Below are 26485 nucleotides of genomic sequence, written 5' to 3'. Positions count from 1 at the left end.
TGCTTATAGTTTCCTTTGTTGTCTGGAAATTTTTAAGTTTAATTATGTCCCATTTGTTTATTTTTGCTTTTGTTTCCAATATTCTGGGAGGTGGGTCATAGAGGATCCTGATGTGATTTATGTCGGAGAGTGTTTTGCCTATGTTTTCCTCTATGAGTTTTATAGTGTCTGGTCTTACATTTATATCTTTAATCCACTTTGAGTTTATTTTTGTGTATGGTGTTAGAAAGTGTTCTAGTTTCATTCTCTTACAAGTGGGTGACCAGTTTTCCCAGCACCACTTGTTAAAGAGATTGTCTTTTTTCCATTGTTTATTCTTGCCTCCTTTGTTGAAGATAAGGTGTCCATAGATGCATGGATTTATCTCTGGGCTTTCTATTTTGTTCCATTGATCTATATTTCTGTCTTTTTGACAGTATCATACTGTCTTGATGACTGTGGCTTTGTAGTATAGCCTGAAGTCAGGCAGGTTGATTATTCCAGTTCCATTCTTCTTTTTCAAGATTGCTTTGGGTATTTGAGGTTTTTTGTATTTCCATACAAATTGTGAAATTATTTTTTCTCTTTCTCTGAAAAATACCATTGGTAGCTTGATAGGGATTGCATTGAATCTATAGATTGCTTTGGGTAGTATACTCATTGTCACTATATCGATTCTTCCGATCCATGAACACGGTATATACCATTTCTCCATCTATTTGTGTCCTCTTTGATTTCTTGCACCAGTGTTTTATAGTTTTCTATATAGGTCTTTTGTTTCTTTAGGTAGATATATTCCTAAGTATTTTATTCTTTTCATTGCAATGGTGAATAGAATTGTTTCCTTAATTTCTATTTCTGTTTTCTTCTGTGTGTTGATTTTATATCCTGCAACTTTACTATATTCATTGATTAGCTTTAGTAATTTTCTGATGGAGTCTTTAGGGTTTTCTATTTAGAGGATCATGTCATCTGCAAATAGTAAGAGTTTTACTTCTTCTTTTCCAATCTGGATTCCTTTTATTTCTTTTTCTACTCTGATTGCTGTGGCCAACACTATGTTGAATAGTAGTGGTGAAAGTGGGAACCCTTGTCTTGTTCCTGACTTTAGGGGAAACACTTTAAATTTTTCACCATTGAGAATAATGTTTGCTGTGGGTTTGTCATAGATAGCTTTTATTATGTTGAGGTATGTTCCTTCTATTCCTGCTTTCTGGAGGGTTTTTATCATAAATGGATGTTGAATTTTGTCAAAGGCTTTCCCTGCATCTATTGAGATAATCATATGGTTTTTATTTTTCAATTTGTTAATGTGGTATATTACATTGATTGATTTTTGGATATTGAAGAATCCTTGCATCCCTGGGATAAAGCCCACTTGTTCATTTTGTATGATCTTTTTAATATGTTGTTGGATTCTGATTGCTAGAATTTTGTTAAGGATTTTTGCATCTATGTTCATCAATGATATTGGCCTGTAGTTTCTTTTTTTGTGGCATCTTTGTCAGGTTTTGGTATTAGGGTGATGGTGGCCTCATAGAATGAGTTTGGAAGTTTGCCTTCCTCTGCAGTTTTCTGGAAGAGTTTGAGTAGGATGGATGTTAGCTCTTCTCTAAATTTTTGGTAGAATTCAACTGTGAAGCCATCTGGTCCTGCAGCCCAGCGTTTCTCATGATGTACTCTGCATATAGGTTAAATAAGCAGGGTGACAATATACAGCCTTGACGTACTCCTTTCCCAATCTGGTTATTCTGTGATCAGTTCTAACTGTTGCTTCCTGACCTGCATACAGATTTCTCAAGAGGCAGGTCAGGTAGTCTGGTATGCCCATCTCTTTAAGAATTTTCCACAGTTTATTGTGATCCACATAGTCGGAGGCTTTGGCATAGTCAATAAAGCAGAAATAGATATTTTTCTTGAACACTCCTGCTTTCTCGATGATCCAGCGGATGTCATTAGTTCAGTTCAGTCACTCAGTCGTGTCTGACTCTTTGCGACCCCATGAATCACAGCACGCCAGGCCTCCCTGTCCATCACCAACTCCCGGAGTTCACTCAAACTCATGTCCATCGAGTTGGTGATGCCATCCAGCCATCTCATTCTCTGTCCTCCCCGTCTCCTCCCACCCCCAATCCCTCCTAGCATCAGAGTCTTTTCCAGTGAGTCAACTCGTCGCATGAGGTGGACAAAGTATTGGAGTTTCAGCTTTAGCATCAGTCCTTCCAATGAATACCCAGGACTGATCTCCTTTAGAATGGACTGGTTGGATCTCCTTGCAGTCCAAGGGACTTTGAAGAGTCTTCTTCAGCACCACAGTTCAAAAGCATCAATTCTTCGGTGCTCAGCTTTCTTCACAGTCCAACTCTCACATCCATACATGGGAAATGCAAATTAAAATGAGATACTACTATGTACCTATTGAAATGACCAAAATCCATAACACTGAAAACACTAAATGCTGGCAAAGGTGTGGAGCAAAAGGAACTCACATTTATTGCTGACAGGAAAGCAAATGGTACAGACACTCTGAAACATATTTTGGTAGTTTCTTTCAAAACTAAACATACTCTTACTACACGACCCCATGATCACATGGCTTGGAAATTACCCAAATGGAGTAAGTTCTGTGAAAAACCTAACACAGATGTCTATAGAAGCTTTATTTATGATTGCTAAAACTTAGAAGCAATTAAGATGTCTTTCAGTAGGTGAATGGATAAATAAACTGTAGTACATTCGGATAATGGAATATTATTCAGTGCTAAAAAAAAATGAGCTATCAAGCCATGAAAATACATCAGGAATCTTGAATGTATATTAATCATTGAAAAAGGCCAATCTGGAAAGGCTTCACACTATGTGAATCCAACTATGTCACATTCCGGAAAAGGTAAAACTATGAAGATGATAGAAACATCAGTGGTTCTAGGGGATGAGGGGAGGAGAGATGAACAGGTGGGGCACAGGATTTTTAGGGCAGTGAAAATACTCTTTTTGAGAGCATAATGATGGATACATGTGATAATGCATTTGTCAGTGCTCGTTGAATGTATAGTGATGGAGTGAATCCTAATGTACATTATGGATTTGGGGAAGAAAGATAAAGTGTCTCTCATCAAAGTGACACTATGATGATGATGTGTCAATCTAGGCTAATCAATTGCAGCCAATGTACCAATCTAGTAGGAGATGTTGAGAATGGGGGTGGGGGGCTATGCATGTGTGGAGCAAGCAGTATATGAGAAAATCTATGTATTTCCTTTTGATTTTGCTATTAATCTACAACTACTCTAAAAGAAAGTAAGTCTTAAAAAAGCTCACATTCGTCAATAGAATGTGTCTGTCTCAGTTTTTTTTTTAAAAAAAAAGAAAAAAACTCATTAATTTGTATTACTAGGACAGAAAACTAACAACTCCTGATTTGTTATTCTTATGTTCCCATTGAAATGCTTGATAACTAACAATTATTTACACAAGCCTTCAGAAACAGTAGAAGTTAGGAAAACAGCTGTCTGTAAGAAATAAAGAATTTTCACTAACCAGCATGCACTAAAATCCTAAAGTCTGCCAGGTATGCCATTCAGGATAGACAGCATGGGACTGCAGAAAGAGACAAAATCTCCATTCATTGGTTCCCATTTTTTGGCTCTGCCATGCAGACATGGACTCATAGACTGACCAGAGGAAATGAAACCATCCCACTACCATCACCCATTTGGTTCAAAAAGCTACTTTCTAAGGAGCAGGATTGGTTCATTTCCTATGGTCCCCAATTGATCATTTTTCTTACAGTTATCTCAAGGCAAAAATTGCCTGCAGTGAAATGTGGTTGGAGATATAAAATGAGCAACTAAAGAAGCATGCCTAGAATGGTAGTGGAGATATAATACTTTGTAATTGAATATGCATGTGTTTAACTCACTGTCAAGGAAAAGTAAATACTGCTTAAAGTAACATGATAAATTTCATGCCTCAAAGAAAGCTGAAAAAAGTCATCAAATCTATAACTAAGCAAAACCTACAAATTATCAAAGAAGTTAACTAGATGCTAGTCATCTCCAGGTATAAAAGTAGGAATGAGGATTCTAACAGCAGCCCATTGTACAACAACTAACTAAAGATGGACAATACCAGGGCTACACACAACTTCCTAAAACGTGTATGGAGAATGGGAAAAAAAAAAAGTTGAAGGACATAACACTCAAGAGGAAAAAGGAAGTATTTTGTCACAAATATCTACTGAGGAGAAGTAAAGGATATGTCAATCATCTGCTTGTACACTCTATAAAACACAGGAAAGTGCAAAATCTATCAAGCAAGAAGTCTAGGATGAAGAAAAATGATAAGGGAGGTCTTTGAAGCTAAAATAAAGTCAAGTGTATTTGTTTCCTATTGCTGTTATACCAAATTACCATAAAGTTAGTGGCTTGAAACAACACACATGTATTCATACAGTTCTGGAGATCAGAAATCCAAAATGAATATTAAGGGACGAAAATCAAGGTATCAACAGGCAGGTCTGGTTCCCTTCTGGGATCTCCTAGGAAGAATATGCTCATCTCTTTCAGATTCTAAAGTCTGTTATGCATGTTTTTGGCTCACGGCTGTATCACTCCAGTCTCTGCTTCTGCTATCACATTACTTTCTCCTCATTTTGCTCCTCCTTCCTCCACTTTATAAGGACTCTTATAATTACACTGAATCTCTCCATCTCAATCAAGTTTCTTCAGCATGTCTGCAAAGTCTCTTCTACTGTGCAAGGTGACAGGTTCCAGGAATTAGGTCATGGTCATCTGTGTGAGACCATTTTTCTATTATAGTCAAGGAGAGATTAAAAATAAATTCTGAAAGGTACAGTCATTGAATTCAAAGTGAGCTTTGAGAGATTTTAGAAAGCAGTGAAGAGCATACTCACCACTACATTATTAGAATCGATGATATGGTAGACCAACTTGAGATTCTCTCATTGGAAACATAGAAGGGTCAGACTTTAAAAAGATAAGGAAGTAAAAAGATGGATGACAAATACAGAGCAATACATAGATAATTCTGATGAACAAATTCTGATTATTTGTTCTGATAATTCTGATCAGAACAAATAATAATAGCAGAAAGATTTTTTTGAGCTGGATACAATCTTGCATCTTTAAATTTGACCATCACATACTAGGAAAAAAGTATGTACAGAGAGCAACGTCTAGACAAATGCCTTTTTTTTTTTTAAGAAATTTTCAAATGCAAACAGAGTAGCCATCTGAGTGGAAAAAGCATGATACTAAAGAATAAACCTCATTTTAATTTCAGACTTGTCTTATAATACAAACACTAAAATCATGAAGCAAAGGCTACAGAGCTTTAATGGTAGCATATTTTAGCTGAAGATTTCTATATCTACCAGATTGTCATTTATGTGAGAAGGCAAGAGAAACACATCTTCAGGTTTGCAAAGGCTCAAGGAACTTCACCCTTGCATCTTATCTGAGAGTAGTATGTGAATATCCACTCCAGGGGCAGAGGAGCCTAGTGGGCTACTGTCTGTGGGGTCGCACAGAGTCGGACACGACTGAAGCGACTTAGCAGCAGCAGCAGCAGCATACAGAGAGATTAAAAAAAAAAACACCTCAAGAACTGGAGATACTGCATATAATTGGACTGCTTTTCTTTTTAGGATATAAAATGAGAAATAAGCAGAAAGATAGATCATGAAAAATTTCAAGACTACAGTAGACATGGCAAAGCGAGATTGTTGATGCAAATGTTTTACTTTTCAAATCTGTTTATATATTCAGTTTTTACCACTTCTTGGGGGTAATAAATTTCCTATGTAACTATTATCCCTTTAATTTTCAAAGAATTAACACTACAACCTCAACAAATTACAAATGCAAATGAAGGATTTTTTCTCCCACAAGTATTGGAGACAATTTAAACATTCAAAATTACCAGAGTCAAATAATGAAATACCATATACTCTTAAGAATTATGTATACAAAATGTTCTAAAAGACATGGGACCAGACATTTTATTATATAATCCAGGCAAAAGAAAAAATTTAGGACAAATGTTTATATATTCAGTATGGTCTCAACTATGCAAATTACTGAAAGACAATAAAGAAAAAATCTAGCAATGGCCACCACTAGGCAGTACAATTTGAAATAACTTTAAAATTCTGTTTGTTTTCCTTCTGTATTTAAAAATGTTATAATAAGTGTGTATCATGTTTATCATCAGAACAAAAAGCTAATACAGGAAAAATGGAGGAAAATTAAATATTCTCCCATTAATGTATCATTTACTTTCGGAAAATCATAAAACTCTATGTGTTATTATACACATCCATTCCAACAATCTCAGAGTTGAAGAAATTGAGACCTGACAAAGTTACATCAATTTTCTAAAATTATACAAGTATGCAGCCAGTTTAAGAAGTTAGCAAAATAAACAGAATAATCATAAGGAAAGGAAAGCAACTATACTTGTATACTCATTGCTTTTCCTTTTATGTAAAGCCTAATACATTTAAGGCCTCGGTGGATAATGTTTTCCATATCCCGTAGGTTTTAAGACTTTGTATTTTTGTTATCTTTCTGTAATGATGTTGTTTTTAAATGCCATGTACTCAGTGAGTGATATAAACACATTTAAATTTCAGTTTTCTAATAAAAAAAAATTTTTTTTAAAGAAAAAAAATAAAATGCAGTAAAAAAAATTTTTTTTCTAAAATTATAAAGTTCAACAGTGAGTGTTCCAGAACTAAAATCTGAATATACTGACTCCCAGCCGAGCGCTCTTTAAACTCATAATTGACTCCTTGATATAGCAGTTTTCAAACATCTTACTCTGTGAAACACATATTTTAATAAGTACACAAATTGAGTTTAAACTATAAAAGCTCACTGGAGGACATGAAATGAGGCATGAAAATATGAATAAACATATGCTCCTGAGTATAAAGTTCCCATTTCTCCCAAAATTAATCTATAAATTTAATACAATTCTGATCAAAATTCCAATTCTTTGGAGGCAGCTTTTTAAAAATTAATACGATTAGTCTGGAAGAATAAATGTATGAGTGGTAAAGAAAGATGTTTTCTTTTGGACAAAAAAACAAGAACAATGACGCATGACTAGACTTACCAGGTATCAAACATGTGATACAGATACATTACGCAGATTTAGAAAAGCTGTTTGATGGAAGAGAATTTTTTCAAAAGACCCATTTATGCATAAGAATTTGACCCATGCCAAAGAATTTTTATAAAAATGTAGGATCACATATTGGTTAAAAACACAGACTTTGGAATCAAAGAGGCAGGTTCAAATTTCATTTCTGACTTTGACCAACTATAAAAACCTGTTCAAGTTACTTAACTCAGAAGCCTCTATATTTTCTTCCTCAAACCAGTGATATAATAACTACTTTGTAGAGTTTGTAGTTAGGATTAAATCAGATTATGTATTTGAAGGGCATAGAATGGTCCCCAGAATTTAGTAACTAATCAATAAATGGCCAGCAGTAGTGGTGGAGGTGATGAAGGCGATGATAGTCATATTATTTTATGGTGAATAAATCTATATGTCTATCACATTCTTGGCCATTGTCCCCAAAATAACCTCCCAGAAATGATGATTCACAAGGAGAACTCATGAGTTTTCTCATACTCATGGCTATAAAACATTGAAAAGAGAAAGAGCATATTGCAAAGGAAAAAGGTACCTGGGATGAAATCTGGAAGAAACCAGGTGCAAATTTCCATGAGTCCTCTCCCACTGGAGTCATACAGCTTGGGTTCATTTTCCCCAACAACAAGTTATGATAAAAATATGAATTATTATCTATCAAAAAAATTTTTAGTCACTCAGTCATGTCTGACTCTTTGTGACCCCATGGACTGTAGCCCACCAGGCTCCTCTGTCTATCGAATTCGCCAGGCAACAATACTGGAATGGGTTGCCATTCTCTGCTCCAGGGGATTGTCCTGATCCAGGGGTCAAACCCAGGTCTCCCACACTACAGGCAGATTCTTCACCTTCTGAGCCATCTGGGAAATAAGGAAGTGCAATAAAGGTTTTCACTGGGGGCTGCTCATGTGGCCAAATTCCTCCTAGGACCTACTAAAATTCCAGACTCCCAGAGGAAAGCAGGTGTTCAGTGTAAACAAGGTAGCTTGCACAAACACTTGGGACACAGAGATGAGTTCTTATCAGTTCTGAGGTGTGAGAACCCCCCTGACACTAGCGAAAGATCAACCCTACAAACAAACCTTTCTAAGGAGAGAAGACTCAGGCTGTCACACATTTCTATGGGTGATACCTGAGTTTTGCACATTTCTGTGATGTTTGTATTTTCTAACCTTTATTGCACTTCGCAGCAGTATATTATAATGCAAAAGTGGAAGAACAATTTTGTTACGGAAATTGCCTTGAATCAATTCAAAGTATCATTTAACTAAATTCATATGAAAGCTTCTGTACTTTTTTCCGTCAGTAACAAATTCCTCCAAATACCCCACAACTTATACCATACTTGAGAATCAGTCCGATGTATTTTTTCCTTTTTTTTTCACTTATGTGGTTGGATGGCATCACTGACTCAATGGACATGAGTTTGAGCAAGCTCCAGGAGCTAGTGATGGACAGGGAAGCCTGGTGTGCTGCAGTCCATGGGGTCGCAAAGAGTTGAACACGACTGAGCTGAACTGTACTTTTTTCCATCAGTGACAAATTTCTGCAAACACCTCACAACTTAACCATACTTGAGAATCAATCCAATGTATTTTTAACTGTTTCTTTTACTTATGTATAAGTAGGAACAATTTTTTGGAAAATAATAATACAAAATTTTTAATTATGTTTTTGATATTATAAATTTATTTCCAATAAATATAATATGATTTCAGATTGTTGGCAGAACAGCCATAAACCACTATCACCTCTCTCTCACCCCTACACACAGCATGAAATTTTACATGATCAGATACTTTCAATTACAGGGAACGGCTCAGTTTTCAAAGCCTTTCCTCCTGACAGCATAGTCTCTCCTCAGAACTCTCCTCACTGAAGTACATTAGCTCCATAGAGGCCATGATTTTTTTCTTTCCTCCAATGCCCCTGCTCTTCACTCTTTTAATCTTCATCTTTCTCTTTTTTCTCCTAATTCTCTCTTTCCTTACTCGTGAAGATCCTATTTACTGTGAGACTAGAGCCCTTGTTTTTCTGTCTCCACTTTAAAGAAGAATTTTCACCTAGACCCACTGAATTTTCCAAGATGGATTTCCTCCCTCAGTGTGCACCTCAGCCTCATCCCAACCTGCCTGATGAGTGCCAGATCCAAACCAGAAAGGGTCAACAGTCCTCTCTTGAAAAGCATAGTGACCACAATGCCAGTATTGATTTATTACAGGCAGTTCTTACCAAACCAATTTAATATACGTCAGTAAATGTTCCGTGCAATGGGTTCTGGAGACACATCAGTCCATATTTTGTAATGAGGTGAAAAATGGTGGTTCAAGACTGAAAAATTTTTCCATGTTTCAGATGGACTCTTCTCCTTGTATAAAACCTAATATAATCTTTTGGGCCTTCCCTGATGGCTCAGATAGTAAAGAATCTGCCTGCAATGTGGGAGACCCAGGTTCGATCCCTGAGTCAGGAAGATCCCCTGGAGAAAGGAATGGCTACCCACTCCAGTATTCTTGCCTGGAGAATTCCACAGACAGATAATCTTTAACCTTGCTAAAACACATAAAATTGAAATATCCTCTATTTTATAGATTTCCAGGCCATGGGGTTGAAGAAAGGGATGTTTTTCAACCCAGACCCTTACCTGAAGATTTCTATTCAGCCTGGGAAGCACAGCATCTTTCCTGCCCTCCCCCACCACGGACAGGAGAGGCGATCCAAAATCATTGGCAACACTGTGAACCCCATCTGGCAGGCCGAGGTGAGTGCCCAGGCCCTGAAAAAGGGGCTTAAGTAACAAAGCGAAGTGACTGACCATGGAGCCCACGTGCTATTCCCTCCCTTCTTGGAGCCCTAAACTCTTCTGCTAAGTTCATGGTTCTCTCCGTCCTAGAATGGGGCAATGTTCTCTTTGGGTTCTCTTTTTAGGGTTGTAACTCCTAGGGATTTTTTTTTTAAGTGGGTGAAGTGGAATTTTTTATATTTATTTTATCTTAATTTTTATTGGAGTATAGTTGATTTACAATGTTGAGGAGATCAATCCTGGATGTTCATTGGAGGGACTGATGCTGAAGCTGAAACTGCAATACTTTGGCCACCTCATGCAGCGAGTTGACTCACTGGAAAAGACTCTGATGCTGGGAAAGGTTGGGGGCGGGAGGAGAAGGGGACGACAGAGAATGAGATGGCTGGATGGCATCACCAACTCTGTGGACGTGAGTTTGAGTGTACTCCTGGAGTTGGTGATGGACAGGGAGGCCTGGCATGCTGTGATTCATGGGGTCGCGAAGAGTCGGACACGACTGAGTGACTGAACTGAACTGAACTGAACTGTTATAGCAAAGTGAATCAAGTATATAGCAAGAATATAGCAAAGTGAATCAGTTATACATATATCCACTCTTTTTTAGATTCTTTTTCCATACAGGCCATTAGAGTACTGAGTAGAGTTCCCTGTGGTAAACAGTAAGTCCCTATGAGTTATCTGTTTTACAGCTTAGACGGTAAAGGCATCTGCCTACAATGCAGGAGACCCAGGTTCGATCCCTAGGTCAGGAAGATCCCCTGGAGAAGGAAATGGCAATCCACTCCAGTATTCATGCCTGGAAAATCCCCTAGACCGAGGAGCCTGGTGGGCTACAGTCTATGGGGTCGCAAAGAGTCAGATACAACTGAGCAACTTCACTTTCACTTTCAGTGTGTATATGTCAGTCCCAATCTCCCAGTTTATCCCTCTGCCCTTACCCCCTGGTAACCATAAATTTGTTTTCTATGTCTATGACTCTGCTTCTGTTTTGTAGATAAGCTCATTCATCCATGTTGCTGCAAATGCCTTTATTTCTTTCTTATGGCTGAGTAATACTATATTATATGCATGTAACACATTTTCTTTATTCATTCCTCTGTTGATGGGCATTTAACTTGTTTCCATGTCTTGGTGGGTACTGGAACCAGTCCCCCAACATACGAGGGGACTGTAATAGCCTCTTCATCTGATTCTGAGCCTGTACCTGAAAGCAGAACACCCTCTCTCTGCCTTTCTGTGGGAGTAGGAAGAAATGCATTTGATCTAAGCATTCTCCCACACTTCCCACACATGTGGTCCTTAAATGAGAGTGACAAATTTAAACTGTGTCTGTCTGGACCAGTTGGAGAGATTCTGACACTGTCAGGTTCCTGGGACAGGTAAAACAATAAGCCCTAGAATAACACTGAGGTTGCATACTATTTGATTTGAATAAGTATAAATTTAAATAGATTTAAATTATTCACACCATCTTCCTGGTTTGCTTGGGGCTAGGCAACTTGCTGGAGCTTTGAATAGTTTGTTTCATCTGATGAAGGTGATTTTCTTCTCCTACGTGTGCCTCCTCTGCCAGCTGGGAGCAAAAAGATTCCTCAACAAGGCCTCATCTGGCTCAGCCTCACAGTGACTAAGGCTTGTCCAAGAGAACTAGCAGAAAGTTGTCACCCCCACTGACTGCCTAGCTCCCTTCTTTAGCTTGAGGGGATAATCTGAAAACTGCGTGGCTTAAGGAACAGGGAGGCTTAGGACATGAAAGTGCTGCAATATAATGTAGGAGTTAAAAGTACAGCTTTGCAGTGACACAGACCTTGGTTCAAATTCCAGCTTGGCCAGTTATTAGTTGTGTAACTTTGAGAAATCAGTTATCCTTAATCTGAGCATCAGATTATCCTTATCAGGCTGGTGCTGATGGATCCTAGGCACTCACTTTGGGCAGTATTCCTCTTTCATTCTTCAAAGTAGATCATCTCTAATGCAGAAGTTTCAAGCATCCTTGACAAGAAAGTGTAGATATCTGGGGGCAAAGATTTTTCAGTTTCTGCTTCCTAGGCTTTATAGGAGCTTCCCAAGTGGCACAGTGATAAAGAATCCACCTGCCAACATAGGAGACGCAAGAGACTTGGGTTTGAGTCTGGAGTTGGGAAGGTCCCCTGAAGCTGGAAATGGCAACCCACTCCAGTATTCTTGCCTGGAAAATTCCATGGACAAAGGAGCCCAGTAGGCTACAATCCATGGGGTCGCAAAGAGTAGGACATGTCTGAGCGCCACACATGAGAAGGTGACCATAAGGGAAACAGAGTTGTATTTGAACTTCTTACTACTTTGGTTATCAATAGACTGAAAGCACTCATAGTGCCACTAGCATGGAGTCATGAATCTTAAATTGTTTGTTCCTACATTCCTGGCTATTCTTGGCAGTTATTTATGGACTTCTCACTGCATTCCTGGGAATACAAGATGCCACAGAAATTTATAGCACACGAAAAGAAAAACACCTCTTTCTTCTGAAGAACTTCAGAGCATCTTATACTAAGACCTTTAGTCATAAAGGTATTATAAGTCTCAAAGAGCATTTATAAAATCCAGCACCATCAGAATATGTTTTGGCTAAAAATGTCAACTAGATTCACTTTAGGTTCTGAAACTCTTTCTGAATCTTTAGTTCAGATTTATTTTGCTCTGCAAGGACATAGCAAACTCTCACTCTTCCTCTGCTCTTGACGTACTCGGGTCTTTCCAGCATGCTGTGGGGAAGGTTTGCATCCCAAAATAAGTTCTACCACGTGTCTCTCTCACAAGGCTCAGACTGAGCTTGTTTCACTTGCTTTCTCAAGTTAACCAGAAGAGTGACTGGCTGAGCTGTGATTTAAAACAGTGTGGTTTGTGTTACTGCAAAGCTGTATTTTCAAAGCCCCTAAATGAGCCTAGAGTGCCCAGTGCTCAAATGTGGATGTCTCAGCCCCAGTGGAGAACATTTAAGGCCTTCAATGACCCAGCATTTTTTACCACTTGGGTCAGTTAGGGATGCCTCTGGCTCTGAACTAGAGAAAGCCTGGCCAGCTGTGATAGTTCTCACAAACAGGAAGTCCAGAGGGAGGTGTGCAGGCAGTGCAGCTACTGAGCACAGCCCCCAGGGACCCGAGCTTTCTGGGTCTTCCTACAATCCCTCAGCAGATGGCTCTCCTCTTCCTGTCTGAGAGCTTCAAACCCAAGTTCCAGGTAGGAACAAAGCAAAAAAAGAAAAAAGAAGACACTTTCTTCTTGACAGGCTTTCAACTTTTGTCCTGCAGGAGAAGCCCTTTTCAGCAAAAGCCCTGTTAACTGTCACAGGACCTCACCTGTTTGGGAAGATCTAATGCTCCACTTCCCCGACTCCAACAGGGAGGGCAGGGGAAGAGGCAGTGAACATGGGTGCTGAATAAACTGGTTTATAGTGTCCGCAGTGTGCTTCAGTTGTACTTCCAGCACCTTTCATCTGACACTATACTGAAGTCACTCTCAGTGACTGCTTTCGCATGGCTGCATAAACTGTGTCTTTGCTTACATCTGCCTAAAATGTACATCCTCAACTAATGTAACCAGTGACTCCTGCTTATCCATAGATTCTCAGCTAAAATACCACCTCCTGCCTGGTACCCTCTCCTAGGCCTCAGAAGGAAAGTGCTCCATCCTCTGCTCCTTTGTCCAGACTTCTACCAGAGTATCTTTTATTTGCACAGCTGTCTTCCTCATGAGACTCTGAGCTCCTCAAGGAAAGAAATCCTGTCTCATTTATCTTGATACCTCCAGTTCCCAGAGCCTAATCCTGGTAGTTTCTATAGGGCTTACTATGCCAAGCCATGTTCTAAATGTGTTATATAATTAACTCATTTCATCCTCATAACAACCCTCTAAGATAACTATTGTTATCCCCATTGAAAGATGAAGAAACCAAGACACAGAGAAGTTAAGTGAGTTTCCTAAGATCATACAGCTGGTAAACGACAGAACCAGAATTTGAACCAGTTCAGAGCCTGAGATTGATCAGTTTTGTGCATAGGTGGTTGTGAATAAATTCTGGAGAAAGTATCTATAGCTTGTATCAGATGCTCAGAATGACCATTAAACTTCCTCTTATTTTAGGTGAAAAAAAATCAGTTGACATCGACAGCATTGAGTGATAAGGCCAAAGTCAATTATCAAAAGCTTAAATTGTTCTTTCCAGCTAATCATATGAATGCCTACTTTTGGAGAGTAAGTTTAAAGGATAAATGAATTTTTTAATATGGGGAAAGCAAGGTGAATTTCTCATGGTTGATTATTCATTAAGAAATATTTATTGTGCATCTACTCAGTAATAGAAGTTGAAGTGGTAAGAAGGACACAAAAACGATGGATAGATAAGACCCCACAGGCACATGGAAGGAAACAATACAGTGAAATAAATGTCCCAATCAAGGTGTGGACAGAATGCTGCAAAGCACTGAGGGAAGACCTCACAGAGGGTGCACTCTTGGACTTGGGTCTTGACAAGTGGTAGGACATTTTAGGGGAGAGGGAGGGCATTCCAGGTACATATGCAAAAGTACCAAGGCATCCACAGACACTTAGGGGGCAGTTCAAAATTTTCTCATGGGTGTAGCTTGTGGTATGCACAGACATGAGATGTCAACTGGGCTGGGTTTACTTTAATCACACACATTGAGTGGTTCCTGATTTCCTTACAAGTGAAAGCTAATGTTGGCTTCTGGGTCTCACTTTGCAACCCATGGTGAGTGAAATGAAGATTCCTTGCTCCTACTGGATTTATGCAAGTCAGTAAATCTCTATGCAAGAAGGTAAATGAGAACCAAGTGTCCTACTTTCTGTATTTGCTGATTAACATTCCAGCAATGTTCAGTGAGAAATAATTGATGTTGCTTGCAGTTAAGAGCAAGAATACCCTTTAACATGTAGTTTAAATGTTAAATTTATTTCTATGATTAATGTTTCATTAAAGCCTTATGTGATTTTTTCAAATTTATGCAAGTTCAAACTTGAAACATATTCTTGCTGATTAAAACATGCTAGCTAAATGTTAGAAAAATTAAAGTTGCAATCAGAATTTTTAAATGAGGGAAAATGGAGAGAAATAGATATTAAATGTAATGCAGACTAAAAAAATTAAAAAGAAGACTTCCAAGTTGATTGATTTATCTCCTTTTTATTATTATTACTGTAATTAGAAACTATTTTTCACCCTGGGAACACTCTTCTTAATTTTAGGTCTGTTTACTTTCCAGGTTGGATATAATGAGCATTTATAAGATTATAACTTCCCAGAGAAGTTAAACAGAAACAGCAGCAACTAATGAGTTTTGGGTTATCTGTTCAGCATGCTTATATACAGAGTATACTTCTACCTCTAAATGAAGCAGGGAATTTCTAAAAGTGGAGTCTCAGAAATATCAAGCAGGTTGAGCAGATACTAAAATTGGGCCTAGGGCCCTGGTGTATATTCATCTCTACCCAGTCTCTCTGCTTCTCTCAAAGCTGGGTTAATTAATCTCCTTACTACTCCAGTCTGGTCACAAGATTAGAGGATTAGAAGCCAAGTAACCTTAAGGCTTCCCTGATGGTTCAGATGGTAAAGCATCTACCTACAATGTGGGAGACCCGGGTTTGATCCCAGGGTTGGGAAGATCCTCTGGAGAAGGAAATAGCAACCCACTCCAGTACTCTTGCCTGGAAAATCCCGTGGACGGAGGAGCGTGGTAGGCTATAGTCCATGGGGTCACAAAGAGTCGGACACGACTGAGCTACTTCACTTTCACTTTCTTTCTTTTCAACCTGAAGGAAACACCATCTCATAATATGATGTGTCTGATGGAACAGAGCTGCCTTAGATTGCTGTGCTCCAGGAAGGCCTCTCTGAGTTGCTGTCATGTGAACTGAGAAGCCAGACATATGAAGGACTGGTTGGATGTGCATCTCAGACAGAGGAAGCAGCCAATGTGAAGTCTTGGGTGTAGCAGAGCTTGCATATCTAAACAGCAGGAAGGTCACTGTGGCAGGAGAATGTCAAGTATGGAAGGGATAGGGTCAGGTATAAGATAAAGTGTGAGAGAGAGGCAGGGAAGTGATTGGGATTTTATTGTAAATGTGGTAAGAAGCCATTGGAGGAGGGAAGCATCTGCTTAAAATTTTATAAAAATTATCCTGCTTTTATATGCAGAATGGATTATAAAGAGACTGAGATGAAAGCAGTTGATTTCACTTCTGGCTCTCATGGAGCAGCATGTGACACACTAACCCAAAACAATGAGAAAAGCCAAAGACAAAAATTAAAAAGTGGTGATGACCTATGAGAATGGTTAAAACAACTAGAACTCATATGGTTAAGATCCTGGAGAGAAAGGAATTGTGAGTGAGGCAACTTTCTGGGAGAAGACTCTTGAGAGTCCCTTGGACTGCAAGGAGATCCAACCAGTCCATTCTAAAGGAGATCAATCCTGGGTGTTCATTGGAAGGACTGATGCTGAAGCTGAAACTCCAATACTTTGGCCACCTCATGCGAAGAGTTGACTCACTGGAAAAGACTCTGATGCTGGGAGGGACTGGGGGCAGGAGGAGAAGGGGATGACAGAGAATGAGATGGCTGGATGGCATCACCGACTCGATGGAGGTGAGTTTGAGTTAACTCCGGGAATTGGTGATGGACAGGGAAGCCTGGTCTGCTGTGATTCATGGGGTTGCAAAGAGTCGGACACGACTGAGCGACTGAACTGAACTGAACTGAACTGAAGGTAGGCAAAAAGCTACTGAAGGTTTAAGAGGAGTTTGATGTAATCTCATGGTACTGAAAAGACAAACTAAGAGTTCTGGACCCTCCAAGGAGGAGGTGACCTAGAAAACCCCAGATTCTCAGGTGGACCCCTGGCTGGTAAGTATATGATCGGAGTGTGCTCAGTTGCTCAGTCGTGTCTGACTCTTTGCGACCCCATGGACTGGGACCCACTAGGCACCTCTGTCATGGAGATTCTCCAGGCAGGAATACTGAAGTGGGTTGCCATGCCTCCCTCCAAGGGATCTTCCCAAGCCAGGTATTGAACCCAGGTCTCCTGCATTGCAGATGGATTCTTTACCAATTGGGTCACTAGTAAAGCCCAAAAATACTGGAGAGGGTCACCTATCCTTTCTCTAGGGGATCTTTCTGACCCAGGAATTGAATTGGGGTCTCTTGCATTGCACTCGTATTCTTTACCAGCTGAGCTACCATGGAAGCTCATAAGTATATGATCAGGGCCAACCTGGTAGAAAACTTGAAGACAGCTCAAATGACTTAATCACTCTCTGATTAAAAAAAAAAAAAATCTGACCCCAGTAACAATAAAAGCAGATACATGGAGGCTTATTATTGGAGTTTTTTAAATGTAGATTTTAAATACTTTGTATATGTTTTCAAACTTAAAAAGCTGGACATAGACAATAAAAAGATAAATATAAAATGTCACTACCTTGAAAATTAAGCCAAAAAAAAAACTCCTTAAAAATCTATGAGTCAAAGAAGAAATCACCAAAAAAAACCTATTTTAAAAAATATTTTGAACTTATTAAGTTATAATGAACATATGACAAATCTAAACTTGCAGGATGTAGCTAAACTAGAAAAGAGCTAAATATCAGTGTTCTGAGTTCACATATGAATAAGCTACAAAATTAAGAGCAAATCAAACAAAAAGAGAGCAGAGGGAAGTATACTAGTATAATGAAGATACATGCAAAAATCACTGAATTAGAAGACAAATGCGTAATATAGAAAATTAACAAAAATAAAAATGTAGTGTTCTTATATTTATTAAAAAATAAGTGTATATTATAGTGTTTATGCTAGTAAATTTGAATGGAAAATTCCTAGTGCAACATATCTTACTAAACTTACATGAAAATAAATAGAAATGCTGAATAGTCTATTAAGGAACTTGAGTATGTAATTTAAAAACCTTTCCACAAGGAAATGTCTAAGATCAGAATTGTCACTGTTGAAATCTCCCAGACATTTAAGGAAATAACAATAATCTTGTACAAATTCTTCCAAAGAAAAGAAATTTGTTTTATGAGGCAAACTTGTTTTATACAACCAACAAAACTTTGATACCAAAATCTTACAAGGTCAATACAAAAAGGCAAATTTCATTTCAAACTCTCTCATGAAAATCTGTGCAATTATTCCAAACAAAACATTGGCTAATTGAATCCAGGAACATAAAAAGACTAATACTTTACCAAATTGTGTTTATTCTAAGAATACTAAAAGCTCAACTGATGTAGCAGCTTTTCTCTGGCACCAGTGTTGCCATCATTTGCTGAACTCCAGCTGAACAAGAAAGGGAGTAACTAGTTCTCTCTGTTATGATTTGTACTAGGCTTCCTACAAATCTGACAATGGTAAAATACCCAGGAAGCAATTAGACACAAACCTTGTTCACAGGAGTGTGCCACCATTACCAGAAGCTCACATAATTTGTAGTTTATGAACTTCCCTCCAGTGTCTGGTATATATCTGCATCAGTTCAGTTCAGTTCAGTCGCTCAGTCGTGTCCAACTCTTTGTGACCCCATGAATCCCAGCACTCCAGGCCTCCCTGTCCATCACAAACTCCTGCAGTTCACTCAAACTCATGTCCATTGAGTTGGTGATACCATCCAGCCATCTCATTCTCTGTCGTCCCCTTCTCCTCCTGCCCCCAATCCCTCCCGGCATCAGAGTCTTTTCCAGTGAGTCAACTCGTCGCATGAGGTGGCCAAAGTATTGGAGTTTCAGCTTTAGCATCAGTCCTTCCAATGAACACCCAGGACTGATCCCCTTTAGAGTGGACTGGTTGGATCTCCTTGCAGTCCAAGAAACTCTCAAGAGTCTTTTCCAACACCACAGTTCAAAAGCATCAATTCTTCGGCACTCAGTTTCTTTATGGCCCAACTCTCACATCCATACATGACTACTGGAAAAACCGTAACTTTGACTATATGGACTTTGGTCAGTAATGTCTCTGCTTTTTAATATGCTGTCTAGGTTTGTCCTAGCTTTTCTTCCAAGGAGCAAGCGTCCTTTCATTTCATGGCTGCAGTCACCATCTGCAGTGATTTTGGAGCCCAAGAAAATAGTCTGTCACTGTTTCCATTGATTCCCCATCTATTTGCCATGAAGTGATAGGACTGGATGCCATGATCTTAGTTTTTTGAATGTTGAGTTTTAAGCCAGCTTTTTCACTCTCCTCTCTCACTTTCATCAAGAGGTTCTTCCATTTCTCTTTGCTTTCTGCCAAAAGGGTAGTGTCATCTGCATCCTAGGTTATTGATATGTCTCCCTACAATCTTGATTCCAGCTTGTTTTTCATCCAGCCCAGCATTTTGCATGATGTACTCTGCATATAAGTTAAAAACAGCCTAAACGTACTTTTTTCCCAGTTTTGAACCAGGCCATTGTTCCATGTCCCGTTCTAACTGTTGCTTCATGACCTACATACAGATTTCTCAGGAGGCAGGTAAGGTGGTCTGGTATTCCCATCTCTTTCAGAATTTTCCACAGTTTGTTGTGTTGCACACAGTCAAAGGCTTTGGTGTAGTCAATAAAGCAGAAGTAGATGTTTTTCTGAAATTCTCTTGCTTTTTCTGTGATCCAGTGGATGTTGGCTTTTTTGATCTCTGGTTCCTCTGCCTTTTCTAACTCCAGCTTGAACATCTGGAAGTTCTCAGTTCACGTACTGTAGAAGCCTGGCTTGGAGAATTTTGAGCATTACTTTGCTAGCATGTGAGATGAGTGCAATTGTGCAGTAATTTGAACATCCTTTGGCATTGCCTTTCTTTGGGACTGGAATGAAAACTGACCTTTTCCAGTACTGTGGCCACAGCTGAGTTTTTCAAATTTGCTGGCACATTGAGTGCAGCACTTTCACAGCATCATCTTTTAGGATTTGAAATAGCTCAACTGGAATTCCATCACCTCCACTAACTTTGTTCGTAGTGATATTTCCTACAACCCACTTGACTTTTCACTCTAGGATATCTGGCTCTAGGTGAGTGATCACACCATCATGGTTATCTAGGTCGTTAAAATCTTTTTTGTATAGTTGTCCTGTGTATTCATGCCACCTCTTAATATCTTCTGCTTCTATTAGGTCCATGCCATCTCTGTCCTTTATTGTGTCCACCTTTGCATGATATGTTCCCTTGGTATCTCTAATTTTCTTGAAGAGATCTCTAGTCTTTCCCATTCTATTGATTTCTTCTATTTCTTTGCGCTGATCACTGAGGAAGGCTTTCTTCTCTCTCCTTGTATTCTTTGGAACTCTGCATTCAAATGGGTATATCTTTCCTTTTCTCCTTTGCTTTCACTTCTCTTCTTTTCTCAGCTATTTGTAAGGCCTCCTCAGACAACCATTTTGCCTTTTTGCATTTCTTTTTCATGGGGATGGTTTTGGTCACTGCCTCCTGTACAGTGTTACAAACATCCATCCATAGTTCTTCAGGCACTCTGTCTATCAGATCTAATCCCTTGAATCTATCTGTCACCGCTACTGTATTATCGTAATGGATTTGATTTAGTTCATAACTGAATGGTCTAGTGGTTTTCCCTACTTTCTTCAATTTAAGTCTGAATTTGGCAATAAGGAGATCATGATCTAAGCCACAGTCAGCTCCCAGTCTTGTTTTTGCTGACTGTATAGAGATTCTCCATCTTTGGCTGCAAAGAATATAATCAGTCTGATTTTGGTGTTGACCATCTGGTGATGTCCATGTGTAGAGTCTTCTCTTGGGTTGTTGGAAGAGGTATTTGCTATGACCAGTGTGTTCTCTTGGCAAAACTCTATTAGCCTTTGCCCTGCTTCATTCTGTACTCCATGGTCAAACTTGCCTGTTATTGCAGGTATCTCTTGACTTCCTACTTTTGTATTCCAGTCTCCTATGATGAAAAGGACATCTTTTGGGGGTATTGGTTCTAACAGGTCTTGTAGGTCATTATAGAGCCATTCAACATCAGCTTCTTCATCATTATTGGTTGGGGCAGAGACTTGGATTTCTGTGATTTTGAATGGTTTGCCTTGGAAATGAACAAAGATCATTCTGTCATTTTTGTGATTGCACCCAAGTACTGCATTTCGGACTGTTCAGTTGACTCTAAGGGCTATATCGTTTCTTCTGAGGAATTCTTGCCCACAGTAGTAGATATAATGGTCATCTGAGTTAAATTTGTCCATTCTGGTCCATTTTAATTCACTGATTCCTAAAATGTCGATGTTCACTCATCATCTCTTATTTGACTACTTCCAGTTTGTCTTGATTCAGGGACCTAATATTCCAGGTTCCTCTGCAATATTGTTCTTTACAGCATTGGACTTTACTTCCATCACCAGTCACATCCACAGCTGGGCATTGTTTCTGCTTTGGCTCAGCCTCTTCTTTCTTTCTGAAACTATTTCTTCACTCTTCTCCAGCAGAATATTGGGCACCTACCAACCTGGGGAGTTCATCTTTCAGTGTCCTTTCTTTTTGCCTTTTCATACTGTTCCTGGGGTTCTCAAGGCAAGAATACTGAAGTGGTTTGCCATTCCCTTCTCCAGTGGGCACGTTTTGTCAGAACTTTCCACCATGACCTGTCCATCTTGGGTGGCCCTACACAGCATGGCTCATAGTTTCATTCAGTTAGACAAGGCTATGATCCAATTCTGTGATCCAAGTGATCAGTTTGGTTAGTTTTCAGTTTTATAGTTTTAACTTTTTAAAATATGCTTCTGGAATCCATTTCCAGTTAATTTTTGTATATGGTGTGAAGTAAAGATTGATCTTCATTTCTTCCATATGGATGTTGAGTAGTTTCAGTACCTTTTGCTGAAGAGACTTTCCTGCTTCCTGTACTGTGTTGGTACCCATGTCATATTTCAGTTGAACAAATATGCGTGGGTCTGTTTCTGGGATCTCTATTTCATACCATTGAGGAATCTTTCTTTCATCTTTGTGACTCTGTCTTGATTACTGTACCTTTCTGGTAAATCTTGAAACCAGTAGAAAAAGTCTTTCAACTTTGTTCTTTATTTTATATATATATATATAATTTTATACTTATATAACTTTATATTATAAATTAATTTATAATTTAATTATAATTTAAATAAAATTTAAATTATATAATTGTATAATTTATACAATTATATAGATATAATTTTATTTATTTTTGGCTCTTCTGGGTCTTTGTTGCTGTGTAGGCTTTTTCTCTAGTTGCAGCGAGCGGGGTTTACTCTCTAGTTGTAGTGTGAGGGCTTCTCATTGTGGTGGCTTCTCTTGTTGCAGCGCATGGGCTCTAGGGCATGTGGGCTTTAGTAGTTGTGGCACATGGGCTCTAGAACACAGGCTCAACAGTTGTGATGGACAGGCTTGGTTGCTTTGTGGCATGCGGAATATTCCAGGGCCAGGGATTGAAACTGTGTATACTGCATTGGCAGGTGTTTTCTTTACCACCAAGCCACCAGCGAAGACCTTGTTCTTCATTTTAAAAATTGTTTCAGCAACTTCCAGTTTCTGGTTCCACATGTAAGAAGCTTAGAAGTTGCCGGTCCATCCTATCAAGTGAAAATCTGAACAGACTGAAAAGTCAACCTAGATTTGAGAGAAAGGGGAGGACACAGAGTGAACTGTGGTACCCAAGACTGGAGAGACAGACTGCCAAATACAGAGAGTCATGACTTACCAGAGCAGAGACTCTTGGCAGAAACCTACCACATGAACCAATGATGAATCGTTGAAGGTTCAATATGCAAAAGAATCCAGCTGTAGGGTGTACTCCACAACATTGTAATATTTATCTCCAGGAGCTCGACCAGGTTCTCACAGTAAATATCAGAGAAAAAAATTCCCCTCATCCTTCCAGCAAGGGGAGGGGACAAGGAAGCATTTTCAAAGGACATCAGAGCCCTCTGACCTTAGCAAGGCCTGTACTCAGAAAATTATTTAGCCAGAGCCTAACCTGCTGGAGTATTATCAGAGCCTAACTGACCTGGGAGAAGAGAAATACTCATCTTCAGCCCACTCTAGCCATCCTGTCCCACCTAATGGGGGAAAATATAGAGAAACACTTAAGTTCACATTTCAGAGGTAACAATTTTGCAGGGTACAGAATTTTAGATTATGTGTGTGTGTGTGTGTTTTCTCTCAACCACTTTTCACATTTCATTTCATTCCATTCTCTCCTTGTTTACTTTGTTTGTGAAAGTGAAGTCTCTCAGTTGTGTCCAACTCTTTGGAACCTCATGGACTGTAACCTACCAGGCTCCCCTGTCCATGGGATTTTCCAGGCAAGAGTACTGGAGTGGGTTGCTATTTCCTTGGCAACCTTCTGTTTGTGAGGAGAAGACAAATATGATTCTAATCTTTATCCCTCTATAAGTAAGATGGTTTTTTCTTCTTGCTTCTTTCAGAACTTTTTGTATTTGATTTTCTGTAGTTTGAAAATAATATTCCTAGTGGTAACTTTTGGACATTTATCTTGGTTGGTGTTCCCCAAGCTTCCTAAATTTGTAGTTCAGTGTCTGACATTAACTTGGGCAAATTTTCACCACTGTAATTTTCTATATTTCTTCTGTTCTTTTTTCTCTTTCTTCTCCTTCTGGTATTCCCATTATGTATATGTTATTTCTATTGTAGTTGCCCCACAGTCCTTGGATGTTTTGTTTCTGTTCCTTTCCCAGTTTTTTATTTTGAGAATCAGAATTTTACTGATATCTCTCTAGCTCAGGTGTTTTTTCTCAGCTGTGTCCAGTCCACAAATCAGCCCATCAAAAGCATTTTTCATTTTGGTAGCAGTTGTTTTTATTTAATCTCTATCCTTTCGTTTTGGCTCTTTCTTAGGTTTTTCATCCCTCTGCTCACGTTGACCATTTGTTCTTGCATGTTGTCCATTAGAGCCCTTCCTATATTAATCACAGTTCTAAATTCTTGGTCTAGCACTTATGACATCCCTAAACTCCAATACTCTGGCCACCTGATGCAAAGATCTGGCTCATTGGAAAAGACCCTGATTCTGGGAAAGATTGAGGGCAGGAGGAGAAGGGGATGACAAAGGATGAGATGGTTGGATGGCATCACCGACTCAATGGACATGGATTTAGGTGGACTCTGGGAGTTGGTGATGGACAGGGAGGCCTGGCGTGCTGTGGTTCACGGGGTCGCAAAGAACCACATGCAATGGACGTGACTGAGCAACTGAACTGAACTGAACTAAACCATGTCCACTTCTGATGCTTGGTGTGTATCTTCAATTTTTGTTTTGTTTGGTTTTTTTTTTTGCTTTTTGATGTGGCTTATAGTTTTGTCTTAATACCCAGATACAACATACTAAAGAAACAGCAGTAAATAAAGCTTCAGTAATATGGTGGTAAGGTGTGAGAGGATGTTTACAGTCCTATGAGTAGATCTCAGTAGGGAAACAGTGGAAACAGTGTCAGACTTTATTTTTTTGGGCTCCAAAATCACTGCAGATGCTGATTGCAGCCAGGAAATTAAAAGACGCTTACTCCTTGGAAGGAAAGTTATGACCAACCTAGATAGCATATTAAAAAGCAGAGACATTACTTTGCCAACCAAGGTCCGTCTAGTCAAGGCTATGGTTTTTCCCATGGTCATGTATGGATGTGAGAGTTGGACTATAAAGAAAGCTGATCGCCGAAGAATTGATGCTTTTGAACTGTGGTGCTGGAAAAGACTCTTGAGAGTCCCTTGGACTGCAAGGAGATCCAACCAGTTCATTCTGGAGGAGATCAATCCTGGGTGTTCATTGGAAGGACTGATGCTAAAGCTGAAACTCCAATACTTTGGCCACCTTATGCGATGAGTTGACTCACTAGAAAAGAGTCTGATGCTAGGAGGGATTGGGGGGTGGGAGGAGACAGGGACAACAAAGAATGAGACAGCTGGATGGCATCACCGACTCGATGGACATGAGTTTGAGTGAACTCCGGGAGTTGGTAATGGACAGGGAGGCCTGGTGTGCTGTGATTCATGGGGTCGCAAAGAGTCGGACATGACTGAGCGACTGAACTGAACTGAACTGAAGTATCTTTTTCAGCTTCATAGAGAATCTTTACAATTGTAAAGTTCTATAGCTGACAACATACCAATGGTGATAATCTCAAAGGTTTCCCCCACTAAGGGCAGGAATGAGGCAACAATATAACCTTTCACCTCTCTTTTTCAACATTGTACTGGAAATCCTTGCTAATGGAATAAAGCAAGAAAAAGAAATAAAAGGTATATAGATTGGGAAGGAAGACTTAAAACTTTTTCACAGATTATATGATTGTCTATGTAGAAAATCCAAAAGAATCAACAAAAAACTCCTGGAACTAATAATTGATTATAACATGATTGCAGGGTACAGAGCCAATATAGAAAGTCAGTTGCATTTATATATACCAACAAATGAAACTTGAAATTAAAAACATTTATATATATGAACAAATGAAGCTTGAAATTAAAAACACATTTTATTTATTTTATTTTTTTTTAATTTATTTTATTGGAGGCAAATTACCTTACATTAATATATTGGTTGGTTTTGCCATACATTGACGTGAATCTTCCCCGGGTGTACATGTGTTCTCTTTCTTGAACCCCCCTCCCACCTCCCTCTTCCCCATATCCTCCCTCCATGTCATCCCCGTGCACCAGCCCCAAGCATCCTGTATCATGCGTCGAACCTGGACTGGTCACTTATGATAATATACATGCTACAATGCCGTTCTCCCCAATCAACCCACCTTCACCCTCTCCCACAGAGTCCCAAAGACTGTTCTATATGCCTATGTCTCTTTTGCAGTCTCGTATACAGGGTTCAGGTTACCATCTTTCTAAATTCCATATATATGCGTTAGTATACTGTATTGATGTTTTTCTTTCTGGCTTACTTCACTCTGTATAATTGGCTCCAATTTCATCCACCTCATTAAAACTGATTCAAATGCATTCTTTTTGATGGCTGAGTAATACTCCATTGTGTATATGTACCAAAGCTTCCTTATCCATTCATCTGCAGATGGACATCTAGGTTGCTTCCATGTCCTGGCTATTATAAACAGTGCTGCAGTGAACATTGGAGTACATGTGTCTCTTTCAATTCTGGTTTCCTCGGTGTGTATGCCCAGGAGTGAGATTGCTGGATCATATGGCAGTTCTATTTCCAGTTTTTTGAGGAATCTCCACACTGTTCTCCATAATGGCTGTACTAGTTTGCATTCCCACCAACAGTGTAAGAGGGTTCCCTTTTCTCCACACCCTCTCCAGCATTTATTGCATGTAGACTTTTGGATAGCAGCCATTCTGACCGGCATGAAATGGTACCTCATTGTGGTTTTGATTTGCATTTCTCTGTTGGCTCAGAGGTTAAAGCGTCTGCCTCCAATGTGGGAGACCCGGGTTCGATCCCTGGGTCGGGAAGATCCCCTGGAGAAGGAAATGGTAACCCACTCCGGTATTCTTACCTGGAGAATCCCATGGACGGAGAAGCCTG

General features: G+C 39.3%; 1 protein-coding gene across 2 annotated transcripts in view; it reads left to right on the top strand.

Annotated features, from left to right (window-relative positions):
* HECW1 (HECT, C2 and WW domain containing E3 ubiquitin protein ligase 1) overlaps positions 1 to 26485 on the top strand; it is a 478550-nt gene that overhangs the window by 293061 nt on the left and 159004 nt on the right. For both annotated transcript variants that reach the window (XM_088834636.1, XM_088834637.1), the window contains one exon: positions 9756 to 9925. In XM_088834636.1, the coding sequence (XP_088690762.1) occupies positions 9756 to 9925 (170 nt within the window). The remainder of the gene's footprint in view (positions 1 to 9755; positions 9926 to 26485) is intronic.

The sequence above is a fragment of the Moschus berezovskii genome, chromosome 3, assembly GCF_049115385.1.
Source record: "Moschus berezovskii isolate FMDL1 chromosome 3, NW_MosBer_1.0, whole genome shotgun sequence".
NCBI lineage: Eukaryota > Metazoa > Chordata > Mammalia > Artiodactyla > Moschidae > Moschus > Moschus berezovskii.
This window is presented reverse-complemented; position numbering and strand designations above follow the sequence as displayed.